Source organism: Lithobates pipiens, unplaced genomic scaffold (genome assembly GCF_037356315.1).
Source record: "Lithobates pipiens isolate NorthernLeopardFrog02 unplaced genomic scaffold, aLitPip1_a1.2 Scaffold_1, whole genome shotgun sequence".
Taxonomy (NCBI): Eukaryota; Metazoa; Chordata; class Amphibia; order Anura; family Ranidae; genus Lithobates; species Lithobates pipiens.
The window spans coordinates 120345297-120364541 of record NW_027507685.1 but is presented as its reverse complement, the minus strand read 5'-3'; the positions used below and the strand labels follow the sequence as shown (position 1 = coordinate 120364541).

At 43.0% G+C, this 19245-nt stretch overlaps 1 protein-coding gene across 1 annotated transcript in view; it reads right to left on the bottom strand.

Moving 5' to 3' along the window:
- The window catches only part of LOC143974159 (methyl-CpG-binding domain protein 1-like), a 92215-nt gene that overhangs the window by 68533 nt on the left and 4437 nt on the right, over window positions 1-19245 (bottom strand). The window contains exon 2 of the mRNA XM_077475282.1: window positions 4673-4803. Within this exon, the coding sequence (XP_077331408.1) occupies window positions 4673-4782 (110 nt within the window). The 5' untranslated portion in view covers window positions 4783-4803. The remainder of the gene's footprint in view (window positions 1-4672; window positions 4804-19245) is intronic.

The window sequence follows — 19245 nt, the reverse complement described above, 5'->3', positions numbered from 1 at the left end:
AGTGATGTGTTCATTCATGAGACTGTTTTTAAGGGGCACACTGATAGGTATTATTAATATGCACAATGCTGGGCTTTTTTTGTAAGGAGCACATGGGTATATTTTTTATGTGCACACTGATGGGCATGTTTTGTTAAGGGGCACCTTAACAAAATATGCCCATCGGTGTGCACAATAAAAATATACCCATCAGCGTGCCCCTTAACATAAAATAAGGGTCACGCTGATGGGCACCTTTTATGTTAAGGGGTACTCCGATGGACAAATTTTATTTTGCGGGGCACGCTGATGGGTATATTTTTAACCACTTGCTTACTGGGCACTTAAACCCCCCTCAGTCCCAGACCAATTTTCAGCTTTCAGCGCTGATGCACTTTGAATGATAATTACGCGGGCATACAACACTGTACCCAAATGAAATTTTTATCATTTTTTTCCCACAAATAGAGCTTTCTTTTGGTGGTATTTAGTTACAGCTCTGAGTTTTATTTTTTGCTAAACAAACAAAAAAAGATGCAAAAAAAATCATGTTTTAATAGTTTGTTATACAATTTTGCAAACGGGTCATTTTTCTCCTTCATTGAAGTGCGCTGATTAGGCGGCACTGATAGGCTGCACTGGTGGGCACTGATGGGCTGCACTGGTGGGCACTGATGGGCATAGTTAAGGCGGCACTAATAGGCACAGATAAGGCAGCACCGATGGGCACAGATAAGGCAGCACTGATGGGCAAAGATGGGCACAGATAAGATGGAACGGATGGGCACCACTGATAGATAGGACAGATGGGCACTGATAGGTGGCACTGATAGGTGGCACTGCTGGGCACTGATGGGCGACACTGGGGTGCAGCACCTTTGAGGCAGATTGTGGGCACTGCTGGGTGGCACTGTGGGCACTGCTGGGTGGCACTTACTTTTATTAAGTGGGGCACTGCAGGGGGCAGGTGGGCACTGTCAGGGGGCAGATGGTCGCTAGCAGGGCTGGGCGTGATCGGGACTGATGTCCCGATCATGGCCGCCGGTGATCGGCTTTTTTTTTTCTCCTCGCGCTGTCAGCGCGAGGAGGAATAATAGCCGTTTACCGGCTTCGTTATATCGCATGATCAGCCGTCATTGGCTGACGGGTACATACTATATTCGGGAAAGGGGAAAGAAAGAGAGGGAAAAAATGTAGCAGGGGATTTTTGTGCGGTACAATTTACAAAAAAACAAAATATTTATAAAAATTCATTAAATTTTATTTCAGATATATTAAAAATATTATGTCAAGACATTAATCACGACTACACAAATGGTACAAAAATAACAAATTCATAACTACAAAGTGTGAGGGATCCTAAAAATATTAGTTGATTGCACTTCTTCCCGACATGTTTCGCTGTATGCTTCTTCAGGGGAGTGTGCAGCTAGCAATAACATAAGAAAGAGATTTTTTTATATGTGCATATAAAATATACAAATACATGAGTCAATTTCTACTGATGGGTACATGTTATATTAAAAGGGGCACTTTGATGGGCAAATTTTAAGTTAAGGGGCACGTTTTGTTGTGTCCATCAGAGTGCCCCTTAATATAAAATGTGCCCATCAGCATGACACTTATTTTATGTTAAGGGGCACTGTGATGGGGACACCTGATGTAAAGGGGCACTGTGATGGGGACACCTGATGTAAAGGGGCACTGTGATGGGGACACCTGATGTAAAGGGGCACTGTGATGGGGACACCTGATGTAAAGGGGCACTGTGATGGGGACACCTGATGTAAAGGGGCACTGTGATGGGGACACCTGATGTAAAGGGGCACTGTGATGGGGACACCTGATGTAAAGGGGCACTGTGATGGGGACACCTGATGTAAAGGGGCACTGTGATGGGGACACCTGATGTAAAGGGGCACTGTGATGGGGACACCTGATGTAAAGGGGCACTGTGATGGGGACACCTGATGTAAAGGGGCACTGTGATGGGGACACCTGATGTAAAGGGGCACTGTGATGGGGACACCTGATGTAAAGGGGCACTGTGATGGGGACACCTGATGTAAAGGGGCACTGTGATGGGGACACCTGATGTAAAGGGGCACTGTGATGGGGACACCTGATGTAAAGGGGCACTGTGATGGGGACACCTGATGTAAAGGGGCACTGTGATGGGGACACCTGATGTAACTTTACAATAAATATTGTTGAAATGCTAAGGAAATTGTAAATTTCTCATGTTTTTGATAGATATACAGTTACTACAATATTTCTGAGTCATAGGACAGACTTGAGATTCGGACCTCCGCCCAAAGAAAATTTTGGAGATCGGATCTCCTTGAATTTGAATTCATTACCCCTGATCTACTGTATATAAAGTCAGTCTAATGCTGGTCACATGTAGAACAAAACTACTCGATGGCTTTTTCCACTATAAAAATAATGTATCTTTCAGAATATAGACTGTGCTACATGAATTGTTCAACCAATCAAGTTGTTTGTCTTCTATGATTACTAGCTTCTCCTGTGTACCTCTAAGAAGTCCACAAAAAAAAAAATTATATATATATATATATATATATATATATATATATATATATATATATATATATATATATATATATATATATATATATATATATATATAAAAATTTGACTTGCATCTAAATCCCATATCTTGGAGTACAGTACAGGACGCTTTCTTACACATATAGTTACATAGTCTGATTGAAAAAAAAAACACAAGTCCATCCAGTTCAACCAATAGAAAGGGGTAAAAAAAAAAAAAATAAATAAAAAAAAAAAAAATTAAAAATATATATATATATATATATATATATATATATATATATATATATAACAATAAAATTCTACAATCCTATACCCACAGTTGATCCAGAGGAAGGCTAAGACCCCCAATAAAGCATGATCCAATTTTCTCCAGCACAAGGAAAAAAAATCCTTCCTGATCCCCCAAGGGGCAATTGGATGTTCCCTGGATCAACTTGGCCTATAAATGTTAGTACCCAGTTATATTATGGGTATCTAGGAAAGAATCCAAGCCTTTCTCAAAACAATCTTCACCTTTGGTTTTAGGTGCCATGGCGTATGTGTCCTGTACATTTTTTTTATTACAGGTACTTATATAGCATCAATTTATGCAGCGCTTTACATATTATATATTACACATTCACATCAGTCCCAGCCTTCAAGGAGCTTACCAATCTAACGTCACTAATTCACATACACACATACACATACTATGGCCAATTTAGACAGTAGCCAATTAACCTTCCAGCATGTCTTTGGAGTGTGGGAAGAAACCCAGGCAGGCCCAACATGCAAACGCCGTACAGGTAGTCATTTAGGATAGTTATTTTCTTTGTTGTCTATTGAGAACCACAGGAGGTAGCAATCATAGACAACAGGACAACTGCGTATAAATCAGTTGTCCATGATTACTACCTCTCAAACCCGTTCTTTAGCCTTTTTTTCCCCCTCATTTAAAAGTCAGCAGCTGCAAATACAAAAAAAAATAAAAAAAAATAAAAGAACACTTACCTGTCCAGGGGTCCAGTGCTGTGTTCACCCAAATTGCGTCTTCATCAATCAAGTCTCAACGTCTGCATGTTTACTGTGGGCAGCTGGCTGTGACTCCTTGCGGCTTCATAGATGTCTGCCCACTGCACATGTGCGAGATGCACTGTACTTTGTGAATGGTCTCACAGCCTTCTGGGACCTGTGATGTGTCCCAGAAGGTTGCAGTGAAGAGGGAGGCTGTAAACTTTTGGTGGATTGCCGAGGCGGTCTGACTGCAAGTGGAAGCAGGTATCGGTCACAATCAGGTACCTGCACGCCCCCCCCCTCCAAAAGGTGGCAACAACAATACAGAAAGGGGATAGGAGGGTATAAGGCGACACTACCCCTTTAGGATGAAGTTCTGCTTTATGTCCCTCAACAGACAAAGAAATTATAATTTGTTGGGCTCAAGCTTTTAAAATGGTTAGACACACACACACACACACACACACGTTTAGAAGAAACCTATTATGAGAATTACATGGAACCGAACCTCATGAAAATGTCAGTAGCCTGGCTACCTCAAATGGTGATCCATAAAATAGGGGGTAATAACCACCACTCAAGGTGATAATTGTGGCATTTGAAAACACACTTATAGTAAGTTCAGTTAGCAGGAACTGTTCAAAAACAATCATTGAACAATAAAGTACATGCATGGGGGCAGCCATATTTGCCCATTAAATATGCAGGACTGTCTTTGTAGGAGAGGAGCACAGTGATTGAAAACAATGCACACTCTAGGGCTCTTCTAAAAGATGCATTAGGAACGCTAAACACAGCATCTCACATCCACAGTGATGCTGGAGAAAGTAGAAAAAAAAATCTGTGTACTACACACAATTGTGAATTTATGAAGCAGCTTGTATATAAATCAAAGTCACATAAAAAGTATAAACTTTTGTAAGTTCAAAAATTATACAAAAAATATTATGCCACAGTTCTCCTATTTGAACTGTAATGTCGATTTAGTTGAAATAAACTGGGCATCAGCAAATGTAACATAACACTAAATAATCAATAGCTGGTTCAGCCAGGCATAAACCAAGCGGATTATCTAACATCTTAGAACATCTCAGGGCTGTTGCCTTTAGTTCACCTCTTCACCTACCTTTGATAATAAGTGTCTGAGTGTCCGCAGGACTGTCCAGATTTACGGACGGCCGTCCTCCGTTTCCAGCCCGGGCCCAGCAGTGGCCAGTCCTCCCAGCCCTCAGACATGGTGAGCGGGGCTCCGTGGAACTGCAATAACAAGGGGACAAGATGATAAATGGGCCTCGGAGCCTGCGGCAGCTGCAGCCATAGGGGAGACACTCACATTGGAGACACACATGGATGCTCACAGCTTCAACCCAGGGCCAGAGTCTGACTCACTGAATTCCAGCCCACAGTAAAGGCTGTGGGAGGAAGTGAAGCAGACAGGAACACCCTGCAATGCGCTGGAAGCCAGGAACAAATTCTAATGACATCCTATGCACAAGAAGGCCATCGGTTAACTGCCTCCTTCCTCCATCCCCCCCACCCCACAAGTCCATGCAGCCTGGACCAGTGCACTTCATTATACAATCCGCTTCACTAGGATAAGCCTTTTTATAGGGTCAGTGCATCCAAGCTGATATTTCTGGTTCTGGGTGAAGCTGGAGATTTTAAAGTGAACCTGACATTACAATATACAGTCTATTAACATTACGATACAACAGAAAAAAAAAAAACACAAAAAGCGAGTTAAAACATTTCTTTGAAACCGCATTTGCATTACACAATATGCCAAAAGAATGACATTAAAATGTTGAAATGCACAATTCAGGCAGAAAAGTCTGATCAACATACACAAATATCAAATAAAAGCCCAAAGCCGTTTTCAGAGTGGGCGGCATCTGCTCATTCGTTTTCCAGCATATTCGTGCTTTGCAATGTTCATATACACTTTAATTACCATTCAGGGGTCTTATTTTTAAATTGTACAGTATGTCAATGCAGTTTTGCTCCATTTGGGGGGAAAAAAAAAATAGAAAAAAGGAGCACATAGGACATTACTTACAATGAACACAATGGGGGTTATTTGCAAAAGGCAAATCCACTTTGCACTACAAGTGCAAACCACAAGTACAAAGTGCACTTGAAATTGCACTGAAAGTGAAGTCACTGTAAATCTGAGGGGGGAAGCTCTGCTGATTTTATCATCCAATCATGTGCAAGCTAAAATGCTGTTTTTTATTCTCCTTGCATGTCCCCCTCGGATCTACAGTAACACTACAGATGACACTACATACAGATTATACTAGGGATGCACGGATATAACAACCATCAAAAATTATCAGCCAAATAAATTTTAGCATTTTGCCTTAAAAAAAAATCAAATAAAAATAAAATTAAAATTAACGTCATTGGTGTTTTTTGCATTGAAGTCAGTGGAACGTGATTTTGCATTGAAGTCCATGGGATGCAGCCTGTCATTATCAGCACCTTCTCATTTTAAATTTTTTTTTAAGCAAAAATGAGAAGGTGCTTATAACGGCAGGCTGCATCCCATGGACTTGAATGTAAAATCGCAACCCACTGACCTCAACGCAAAAAAATGCTGGCGACATTAAATTTTATTTATTTTATCTGTCCATTTCAGTTTTCAGCACTGGAATTTTAATTTCGGTGCATCACTAGATAGAGTTATAGAGTGCAGAGAGCCATGTAATAGAGAAGTAAAAAGTTAATTTGAAACAGCTTGCTTTAAAGTTAAAGGTTAACTCCACTTTCATGGGGGAAGAAAAAAAAATAGCAAATAAAAAAATAATAATATAACATATACAATTGTGAAACAAGTCATATTGTAATTGATCGATATTAAAGGGGTTCTAAACTAGTGTTTTTTTGCCTGCATTACGGTGAAAAAACTGACACCGACTGGAGCCCCAGCCCCCCGTTTTACTTACCTAAGCCCGTTTGTTCCCTCTGCGGAGAAGCGCTCTTCCTCTTTGCCCGTTGTCTCGGCTCTTGATTGGATAGATTGATAGCAGCACAGCCATTGGCGCCCGCTGCTGTCAATCAAATTCAGTGACGCAGGTCCCGGGGGACGGGGTAGAGTCTTGCATTCTGCGTGAATGTACACAGATGCAGGACCCGGGAGCGCGCCTGCACGGGTGTCCACCTTAGGAGAGCCTTCCAACGTGGACACTCGATGTAGGGGAGGACTTACTAGTGCCGCCGGGGGACCCCAGACATGTTTGTTATGACAAGTATGACGTTTGTTATTTTTATTTTTAAAAAGGAGGGTTTACAACACATTTAAAAATTACCTTTCCTTTTAAAAGCTGCACCTCAGTTTTTTTCTGAAAATGCAAGGCAACATGGCTACCTAGAGGTGTTCTGTACACTGAAAGTGTACTGTCCACCCCCCAGAAACATTACTACCTGCTTGTGTGATTGGCTCACTGATTTTCCCAGAAGTCTACACTAAGATACAAGTCAGATTTATGGCATCCCCTGCAACAAAAATGTCATTTTTGGTAATGTACTCCCAATAGGAAATCACATCTAAAGGAATGCAGGCCCTGAAATTTTCTTGATTAGAGCCCTGCATGTGCTGCAACTGGTTTATAATTATGAAACCACTTCCATTAGACTAACTCAGCACAAACACACAGGGGTTTCTTTAGAATAACAAAAGGTAAGAATCTGCAACAAAAGTTTGATAAAATCCTTGTAGCGTACATAGATTATTACCCAGAGGGGAATGTCTCTCCTCCCTCCCCCCCCCCCCCAACAAAAGTGGAGTTGCGCGTTAAATGAAACCTGGAGATCAGCTTTAAAAAGAATGGACAAAACTTTTTTGGCCATACTTCACCTCTGGGTCACAGAAATGTGTTTACTTTTGCTCTCCTATGAACCAGAGACAGCTAATAGCAGGCTAAAGCCTATTGTTAGTTGACAGAAAAACAACAACAGCAACTCCAGGCGCTAGAAGGATCACAACCATACTGTTAAGATCTACCCAGCTGCATGATTGACAGCTGAGAGCCAATTGTGCCCAACCCCCTTACCAGCCCAGTGAGCACTATAGGGGCAGTCAACGTTCTCTGCTCAGAGCTGAATGCTCTGAATGAGCTGAAACCAAGAGATCAGCGGTCTTCTGAACTCTCAGTTCCCAGGCTTAGAGCCAGCTGGAAAAAGCTAGAACATCAGACTGATGCTGCAACATGAATGCATGTAGATTTTATTAAAGTTCAAACTTTTACTTTAACTTTGTGTAAAGCTTTGGAAATTGTGCCTTTCTCTGTATTTTGTGCATTGCACTTTTAAAACAAGTGATTGTAAAGTCATGTTTGTTATTTAAAAAAAAAAAAAAAAAAAAAAAAAAAAAAGCTAGTTATACTTACCTCTTATGTGCAGTTGGATTTGCACAGGGCAGCCCAGATCCTCCTCTTCTCTGGTCCCTCTTCGCTGCTCCTGGCCCCTCCCTCCTGTCAAGTGCCCCCACAGCGAGCAGCTTGCTATGTGGGCACCCGCCAAACTGCAGCTCCGAGTATTCAGAAATGGAGTAGCGTTTTGGCCCGGTCCCCTCTCTCCTGATTGGTTAACTGACTATGATTGGGAGCCAATGGCGCCACTGCTGTATCTCAAATCAGGACAGAGTCTCGGACGGCCGAGGGAATCGTAGACATCGTTAGCCAGAGATGGGGCTCAGACCAAAAAGGGATAGCTCCGCTTATTTGTCTCCTTCCCCCTCCGCTGCCACATTTAGCACCCCTTTTTACCTGCTCCCACTTCCAGGTGACTTCAGTGCAGCAAAGCCATCCAGAAGTGCTGCCCCCTCCTCCTTCCCCCCCGCCGCTGGGCTATTCACAAAGCACAGCACACTTCACACATGCGCAGTAGGGCAACGGCTGTGCCCATTTCCCTTAGCTAAAACGGTGGCAGCAGCACCCGAAAGATGATTGAAAAATCGTGAAGACACCACTGGATTTGTGGACAGATAAGTGTCCTAATATTAAAAAAGTCAGCCGCTACAGCATTTTTAACAGAGCCTGGAGCTCCTCTTTAATGAATGCTATTGGAAAGTAATTCAAATTCAATTTTGCTTTTTAACATTTGATTTTAGAAGTAATGGAATCTCCTGAACCAAACCCAAAACTATGCTCACTCTAAAGCTTCGTACACAAGATCGGATTTTCCGAAGACAAAGCATCAGACTTTTGTCCGAAGGGCGTTTGCTGTGAACTTGTCTTGCATACAAAAATGGTATACAATTGTCTGCCAAAACAAAGGTGGTGACGTACTACGAGCCAATAAAGAGGAAGTTCAATTGTCAGGTGCCACCCTTTGGGCTCCTGCTAATTTCATGTTAGAAGTTTGGTGAGTGTTGATTCACGCTTTTCAGTTGGTTTCTGAACAGCCGTTTGTTGCGGAATCGGAGGAGATAACGTTTTTATTATTGGCCTTGGAGTTATTGCTTTGACCCAAGTCCAGTCCAGGAACAGGAGGAGTTTTTGGACCAAAAATTGGTTGCTTTAACCACTTGCCGACCGCCGCACGACGATATACGTCGACAGAATGGCACGGGCAGGAATATGGGCGTACCTGTACGCCCCTGCCTTCCCGTGGGTGGGGGGCCTGATCGGGCCCCCCCCCCCCCGGTGCCAGCGGCGGTCGGTATCCATTCAGGAGCGATCCGGGATGAGGGGGCGGCCATTCGTTCATGGCCACCCCCTGGCGATCGCTCCTGACGAATGGAAGTGAGGCGCGACATCACTTCCTCTCCTGTAATGTAAACACAGGCAGAGGAAGTGATGTAATCTCTCCTCCGTGTCGGTATTTTTCGTTCCGGCACCGAGGAGAGAGGATCGGTGAGTTGCACCAACACGACACTACACAGTAGAACATGCCAGGCACACTCTCACCCCCCCTTCACCCCCCGATCACCCCCCCCCCCAATCACAGTGACACCAATTGCATTTTTATTTTTTTTTGCATTGGTGTCATTTGTGACTGTAATAACTGTTAGGGCAGTTAGGGTTAGCCCCCTTTAGTTCTAAGGTACCCCCCTAACCCCCCCAATAAAGGTTTAACCCCGTGATCACCCCCCGTCGCCAGTGTCACTAAGGCTGGGTTCACATTGCAGCGGTTTATGAGAACAGATGTGATTCGCACCGCACTGCAAATCACATCCGATCTCTGTGCGATTCGAGTTCAGCCATACAGATAGTATGGCTGAATTTGCGTCGCACCCGCCGCAAATTCGCACGGGACTCTTTTTTTGGTCCGCAGCAGAATCGGATCGCATGGGTGTTCACACCATGCGATCCGAGTTTGCAGATCGCACTGTGATATGCGAACTGATCTGGGGGTGTCATTAACATTTCACTGACACTCCCAGCAGTTCGCATAGGGCAGTGTGAACTGCCGCCGGGAGCCATACGATGCGGGAACCCGCCACGGATTCGTGGCGTTCCTGCATCGCTCCACTGTGAACCCAGCCTAATAAGCGATCATTTTTCTGATCGCTGTATTAGTGTCACAGGTGACGCTAGTTAGGCAGGTAGGTATTTAGGTTCACCGCAGCTTTTTATAGCGCCAGGGACCCCCATATACTACCGCATAAAGCCCCCTGATTGCCCCCTAGTTAACCCTTTCACCAGTGATCACCATATAACTGTTACAGGTGACGCTGGTTGGTTAGTTATTTTTTTATAGTTTCAGGGCACCCGCCATTTATTACCTAATAAAGGTTTAACCCCCTGATCACCCGGCGGGTGATATAAGTTTGAGGGTCAGATAAGATCTGCGTCGCCCCAGGCAGCGTCAGGTTAGTGCCAGTACCGCTAACACCCACGCACGCAGCATACACCTCCCTTAGTAATATAGTATCTGATCAGATCTATATTAGCGTCGCCAGCAGTTTAGGTTTCCCAAAACGCATTGTTAGCGGGATCAGCCCAGATACCTGCTAGCACCTGCGTTTAGCCCCTCCGCCAAGCCCAGACCAGCCCACCCAAGTGCAGTATCGATCGATCACTGTCACTTACAAAACACAACACACATAACTGCAGCGTTTGCAGAGTCAGGCCTGATCCCTGCGATCGCTAACAGTTTTTCTTGTAGCGTTTTGATACAGTCGCTGACAGCCTAGGTGCTTTTTTACCTGTGAGTCTCACTAGTGTACCCCTAAATTTAGGGGTGTCTACTTTCCAAAATGTGGTCATTTGGGGGGGGGGGGGGGTTTGTGCCATCTTGGCATTTTATGGCCTTCAAAACTGTAACGCCCTTAGAAAGCCTGAAGGCGGTGCTTGGTTTTCGGGGCCCTGTACGCGGCTAGGCTCCCAAAAAGTCCCACATATGTGGTATCCCCATACTCAGGAGAAGCAGCAGAACTTATTTTGGGGTGTCATTTCACATATGCCCATAGCATGTGTGAGCAATATATCATTTAGTGACAACTTTGTGAAAAAAAAATTTAAAAAAATTAAAGTTTGTAATTTTCCCGCAACTTGTGCCAAATATAAAATATTCCATGGACTCAACATGCCTCTCAGCAAATAGCTTGGGGTGTCTACTTTCTAAAATCGGGTCATTTGTGGGGGTTTTGTGCCATCTTGGCATTTTATGGCCTTCAAAACTGTGATAGGTAGTGAGGAGTGAAATTACAAATGTATGCCCTTAGAAATCCTGAAGGCGGTGCTTGGCTTTCGGGGCCCCGTACGCGGCTAGGCTTCCAAAAAGTCGACCACATGTGGTATCCCCATACTCAGGAGAAGCAGCAGAATGTATTTTGGGGTACAATTCCACATATAACCATGGCATGTGTGAGCAATATATCATTTAGTGACAACTTTGTGTAAAAAAAAAAAAAATATTTTTTTTTGTCATTATTCAATCGCTTGAGGCAAAAAAATTAAATATTCAATGGGCTCAACATGCCTCTTATCAATTTCCTTAGGGTGTCTACTTTCCAAAATGGGGTCATTTGGGGGGGGGGTTTTGTACTGCCCTGCCATTTTAGCACCTCAAGAAATGAGATAGGCAGTCATAAACTAAAAGCTGCGTAAATTCCAGAAAACGTACCTTAGTTTGTAGATGTGACAACTTTTGCGCAAACCAATAAATATACACTTATTGACTTTTTTTTTTTACCAAAGACATGTGGCTGAATACATTTTGGCCTAAATGTATGACTAAAATTGAGTTTATTGGATTTTTCTAATAACAAAAAGTAGAAAATATCATTTTTTTTCAAAATTTGCGGTCTTTTTACGTTTATATCGCAAAAAATAAAAATCGCAGAATCAGTCAAATACCTTTAAAAAAAAAGCTCTATTTGTGGGAAAAAAAGGACGCAAATTTTGTTTGGGTACAACATTGCATGACCGCGCAATTACCAGTTAAAGCAGCGCAGTGCCAAATTGTAAAAAGACCTCTGGTCATTGACCAGCAAAATGGTCCGGTCTGAAAGTGGTTAATAGTGACCAATTATGTCATATGCATTTGCTGTGGGAGCTCCAGGAGAATAAACCAGATGATTTTCGGAATTATCTCCGGATGACAGACACCTGCTTTCACCAACTCTTGGCATTGTTAACCCCCTATATTAAGAAGCAGGACACATGCATGAGGATTTTATTTTTTCGTTGAATAATAATGATTTGATATATTTTATATATTATTGGAAGCATAGAATGCACTTATTGGTTAAGTTCTATTGGCAGATAGCATGTCTAAATTTTATTTTTTTAATGCACAATAAAAAAAAAAATTGTGGAGAATAATAATACTTGGCTATGTGTTTTACTTTAAATGACAGTTTGGGAGTAGGCCGTTTCATTTAAAAAAATACTATGTAAAATTAACAAGGGACACTAACAGTTGTATCTTTAATCTTAAAAAATATGGGATAATGGAGTTGTGATAACTTGCCCAAAAAATAAAATAAAAAAACCAAGCAGCATAATATTCTTGATATCACTAGAAAATAAAAGCCTTTAAAAATACGTTTGCCATAACTCCATCAGTATCACCAGCAAAGCAGCTTCATTATTATCCCATTAACCACTTCAATACAGGGCATTTATACACCCTTCCTTACCAGGCTAATTTTTAGCTTTCAGCGCTCTCACACTTTGAATAGCAGTTACCCAGTCATGCAACACTGTACCCAAACAAAATTTTTATAATTTTTTTTCCTAAAAATAGAGCTTTTTGTGGTATTTAATCACCACTGGGTTTTTTATTTTTTTTGCGACAGAAGTAAAAAGAGCGCGAAATAAAAAAAATAAAAAATAAAAAAATAAAAAAAAACCCACACACACACTTTTTTTTTTTCTATGATAACATTTTGCAAATAAGTCATTTTTGTTCATAAATTTGGGCCAAAATTTATACTGCTATATCCATTTGGTAAAAATACCCCAAATTAGTGGATATTAGTCTCTTTGAAAGTTATAGAGTCTACAAGCTATGGTGCAAATTATTGAAAATTGATCACATCTGATGCACTGACGGCCTATCTCATTTCTTGAGGCTCTGAAATGTCAGGAAAGTACAAATACCCCCCCAAATGACCCCTTTTTGAAAAGTAGAGACAGTCCAAGGTATTTAGTAAGAGGCATGGTGAGTTTTTTGAAGTTGTCATTTTTTCCTACAATTCTTGGGGAAAAAGAAGAATGTTTTTTCTTTTTTTTTTACTAAATTGTCATAAGTTGTTTCTCATACACAGCATATGCATACTATCAATTACACCCCAAAATACATACCACATGTGTGGGACTTTTACACATCTGGCCACACAGAGAGGTCCAACATGCAGGGAGCACCGTCAGGGGTTCTAGGAGCATAAATGATACCTCTAATTTCCTAACGACCTATTACATTTGTGAAGGCCCTGGAGCACCAGGACAATGGAATTACCCACGAAATGACCCCATTTTGGAAAACAAACACCCCAAAGTATATTCTATGAAGCATTATGAGTCTTTTGAACGGTTAATTTTTTTACACAAGTCTTCAGAAAAAGTGGAAAGAAAATGAAATTATTTATTAATTTTTTTACACAAAGTTGTCCATTTATAAGATATTTCGAACATACAGCATGTATATAGCAAAAATTACACCCCAAACACATTGTGCTACTCGTCCTGAGTATGGCAATACCACATGTGCGAGACTTTTACACAGCCTGGCCATATACAGAGGTCCAACATGGAAATCGTACCTTCAGGCTTTCTAGGAGCATAAATTGCACATCTCATTTCGTTCCTACCCATCACACTTTTGAAGGTCCTGGAGCACCAGGACAATGGAATTACCCACAAAATGACCCCATTTTGGAAAGCAAACACCCCAACGTATATTCTATGAGGCATGGTCTGCAAATAGGTACTCAGGTGCTCAGATGGGCTGTGATGGGTGGTGACAGGTCCTCTTTAATGGGGGGGGGGAATCAGGGGGTAATCAGTGTGTGATTGCCGCCTAGTGTACACCAATCTCCTCCTCACACACGATCAGATTCTCACACCCGCAGGAGCGGCGAAATACCGAGGCCGTCATATGACGTCCACCCAGGATGGGAGATCCCATCTGTGGGTGTCATTTGACTATGGCCCGGTATTAAAGTATTTAAAGAACAAAAGAATGTGCGCTGCATTTCAAGATTTCATCATTTTCTGTGTTACGAATGTTAAGTCTCCATTACGAACCCTAGTTTACAAGACTGATTGCTTCTGGCTCGTCCTTGCTTCTGAGCATGCGTGTTTGAACTTTGGACTTTTTTCCAACAAACTTGTGTACACATGATCGGAACATCTGACAACAGACATTTGTCCGCGGAAAATTTATAAGCCTGCCATCCATCATTTGTCCGCAGAAAATCCGACAACAATTGTCCGATGGAGCGTGCAAATGGTCGGATTTTAGGCAGCCTGTCAACACACAATTCCCTTCGGAAAATCCGATCGTGTGTGCGAGGCTTTAGAGGCGCGTTTGAAAAAAAAAAAATCCATCTTGTGCTTTCAATTTTTTCATCACTACCAACATAAACGATCGCCAATTGCCCACATTAACTATTAGAAAATCAATGAATGTTCTAAAACTAAAATTTTCAAACAAAATTCTACCATGTATGGCCAGTTTTAGGCTAACAAACTGAAAAACTGGAGCCTTGTTCAGTATCATTTCTTAAACTACGCAAGGTCAGCGTATGGGTCAGGGGGCCCTTGAGGCCAATGAACTCCCACTCTGAGCTGGCCGATACAGATTACCATCCTGGTACAGACTAACCTTCACGGTATATCAAAGCACCATTTCCTCCCCCACCTCTTATCACTGTTAGGAGCTGAAGGGAATCAGGGGAGAGGTCATGATTAACAAAAGGCCTATATTTCCAAAGATGACTCCTTTTGTTCAATTTCCCTCCCAGAGACACCAGATGTGTTCTGTAAGGGTATAAGCTGCGGGATGATAGTGACGCGTTTTCTGAAGCACCAAGCTGTAATGCCTTTGTTGTTGTGTTTGAGCATGCGTGACGATTGTCCCATGGGTCACTTTTTACCTATTCTTACAAGAAAACCGTTAACCTTCCCATTATACAAGGAAACCTAATACAATGTATGGTTTCACTGGTATAGGGTCCACATCTGCTACATAATATAGACTCTAGTCTTATGCGAATATTTTGTATCATAAGGATATAATCAGAAAGGTTCTAAAATATGCCTTTGCTGGCGCATGGTTTTAAATATCCTATACCTGCTTACAGCGGGTGGAAAAAAATGCATCGTCTGAAATATTTATTAAGACTGAAAGGAGCCTACAGACTCCATGGAATGTCCAAGCATTTTGGCCATTTACCATCAGATCAAATAATTTTTGCAGGTGAACAGGACTTCTGAACAGCAGTGGATACCCCTATGCCAAGGCTTCTTAGGTAATTAGTTGATTGGTCATGGATGCTTTCCTGCTGATGACTACTGCTTCCTATCAAGAGGCCAATGATGTTCCATTGGAAAAAAGCATGCACATTCTTATGACGCAAACATACACACTTGTATTAAGATTAGCAGTCTAAGATTTTCATTGCAATAAGATGGTTACCTGGCCAATCACCAAGCCCAAACACTGTTACACGGGGCAAAGAGTAGGATATTAGCCCCTGCGCAAGCACGGGTCCAAAACCAACCAAGAATTTATGCACGGCTCTTTCTTGCAAGGCTTTGGAGTCAGAAAATGGTGGGAAATAAGAGAAATAGGTGGGAATATCCCCTGAACAGACAAATAAATGGCTCACTCGACATCCTTGATGACCAACCCGCAGCTCTTTGTGTGGACCTTGGGACCCCTGCAGACACCAATCTGTGTTTCCCTATTGCCCTGTAAGGCCCCTTTCACACAAGCAGACAGATTGGGTCCACCTGTCAGTTTTTCAGGCGGACCCAATCAGACCCTCCACGGAGTGAGAAAAATCCCTGTGTGTGAAGGTAACAGGAAATTGCCTGGTGGGCCAGATTTGGCCCACGGGCCTTGTGTTTGACACATGTGGCCTAGAGCAAAGAATTCATACAATAGCCATATATCTGGTGTATTGAAAAGAAGAAATAAAAAACGTAAACCATTCTCAAATAAAAGAAAAATGCACGACAGGGTTACACTCTTGCATGAAACACAAGTACACTGCAGAGCATGAAGGGACTGACATTCAGTACAACAGAGGCTCATAAGGAACACAAAACCAAAAGGATCTGAATAGGATTGTTCTTCAGTGGAGACTAATTCTCTTTAGCCATCACATGCATCAAAAATAATTCCGACAGGCTGGCACCACACCGTAAAGTGCTGCACAACAAACTACCCAGATTTTGGGAGGCAAAATGAAACTATTTCAGAACACATCGATTCAGCACGTGACTAGGACAAAGTGGCTTTTACTTACAGAAAAAGTGCCATTGTTCACCTCTCCGTTTGTAAATGCTAAATTCCCTGGCTTCAGTGCCAAGTCACTGACACAGAACAGGTCAGCAAATTCCCACTTCACTGGCTGCGTACTTACACTAGGTTTGAGTCAGAGTCAATTTTATATAAAAGGTGTATAGATGTCAATGTTTAGAAAATTCTGGTTATTTTTACCTTGTACATAAACAGTATATAAAACAGCATCAGCTCCTATACTGTAACAAGGAAGACAATGCAGTCCAGGGGTGTCTAAACTTTTTTCAAAGAGGGCCAGATTTGATGAAGTGAACATGCGTGAGGGCCGACCATTTTGCCTGACATTCTTTGAACCATTAAAATTCGGTCGCTCGAGTACTAATACACTGCCCAACAAGAATTCTCTTACCTTTGTCGTGCTCATTCCCGACACACAGACGAATGCTCTGCTCTTTAGGGGGTATCATTAATTCTTAATGGTACCCCACACATTGAAAAACGTGGGGCACTTTTGGTGCAGTGCAATTTAAAGAAAAAAAAGCTCGGAGACTTCTTTCCCTGCATTTTTGTGAGTAGGGAAACCCATTGAAATGTGTGGGCTGCCCTACATGCAGCCACACAGATGTGAACCAAGGGCTTGTTGGAGGGGCAGTAAAACCACATGGTTAAGCTGTTTTTACCACCCCCCAACTTCTCACCATTTAGCTGCAGAGGGAGCAGCTGGGGGTGTACACATGCCCTGGCTGCAGCTGGAGGTATAGCCAGGTTGAATGGGCCTCCACTGCAACTACCCCGCAACTGTGTGGATTGCACAGTTGTGGTATAGTGATGCTGCATTTACGGGCTTAAAACAGGTGGTGAGGAGGCAACATACTGCCCTTTACCACCAAAGAGTTCAAATGCCTCTGATAAGCGATCTGTGTATGGATTGCTTTTGTGAGGAGCAGCAGTCCTGGCCTGCTATCACACAAACAAGCCCCACAAAAGCAGTTCTGATGGTACAAGAATGGGGGGTGTCTGGATTAAAAGTAACACACAGACACATACACACATACATATACTTACATACATACAGACACAAGCATGCACACACAGACATATACACACACAGACAGACAGACATACATATGCGCACACACACACACACACACACGCACACACGCACACGCACACGCACACGCACACGCACAGACAGACACAAACACACATAAATAAAGCCCTTTTAAAACTAATCTAGCTTCTAGCACAGTACAGTACCTTTCCAGCTTCCTCATTCAGCCGGGTACTGAACTGTAGGGGGAAGCAGAGAGCACAGCACACACCTCTGCACTTAACTTTCACTTTTGAAGCCAACTGAGCTTTTCACAGTGCCAGGGATAGGGCTCATCTGACAGCCCTGATCCCGCAGCACACCAGGCGGGCAGTTCAAAACCGAACTGCGGGCCGGACTTTGGACATGCCTGATGTACTCTCACACACTCATTAGGCCGGCCATAGACATATAGCGATTTTCTTTCCTGCAACCAGCCATCCCTGCCAGGAGAACAAATGATTACTGCTAGTGGCTATAAAAGCTGTTAGAAATAACCGCATGTAAAAATCCAACAGGCTGGTTCTAGCCCATACATTGTTCGAATCTCAGCCAGTCTCTGCTTAACCGATCGAGATTTGGACTGCCTATGGCAAAAACCTCCTCTGTGCAGCAGCCCCCCTAATATTTATCTGAGCCGATCTTCCACCATCGATGTTCAAGAAAGCCTCAGCTCTCCATGGACTCTCTTCTCCTCAATGGCTGAGTCAGCAACAGGAGCCACTAGCTCCTGCTACTGTCAATCACAGCCAGTGAACCAATAAGGAGAGAGGGTGGGGTGTGTGTAAATATTCATGCAGAGCCATGGCCCGTGAACAAGCCTGCTTGGGTGCCCCCAGAGCAAGCCGCTTGCTCTGGGGGGCACTGGGCAAGAGGGAGGGACCAAGAGCACTGGCGAGGGACCCTAGGAGAGGAGGAAAACCATTGCACAGAGCAGGTAAGTATGACATGTTTGTTATTTAAAAGAGAGAGCCTTTAAAGAGGAAGTTAAACCCTGATGAGTTTACTTCCTCTTTCATTCCCTGCAAAGGTAAAGCATAATGGACCACTATGCATCGCATAGTAGTCCATTATGTGTCACTTACCTGACACAGGAGCCAGTGAAGTCACCGCTGTCCCCTGTAGTCCGGCGCATCCATCTTCTCGGTGGGTCTCGCTGCTCCGCCACTGTCATTCGGTGAAGCCGCAATGATGTCACACCCGCACATGCGCACGGGAGCCGCCACTCGCATCATCACATCGCCGTTGACCGCGGCGCGCTCCGCTGTCTACGGCGGTGCCTGTCTTTCGGCAAATATCTCCTAAACCATGTAGGTTTAGGAGATATTTCTTGGACCTACAGGTAAACCTTAATCTAGGCTTACCTGTAGGTCAAAGTTGGTTGTAAGGGTTTACAACCACTTTAAAGTTTTTTTTTTTTGGTTTTGTTTTTTAGGTTAATGTCGATTCTGGTCCCTTAAAGCAGATTACACAGCACAGCACTTGTGCTATTTAATCTGCCCCCCTCTAAACTGTAAAAAAAAAAAAATATATAATCCTACCACTTCCTGTATGCCCTCTCTAAACAGACCACGATAACCAGGGATCACCATTGTCAAAGTGCCTTCCTCTGTGACAGGCTCTCTGCTCTCCGCTCTCCTCTCTCCCCCCTAACCCCCTCCTTCCTCCCTGTCAGCGCCTTCTGTCTG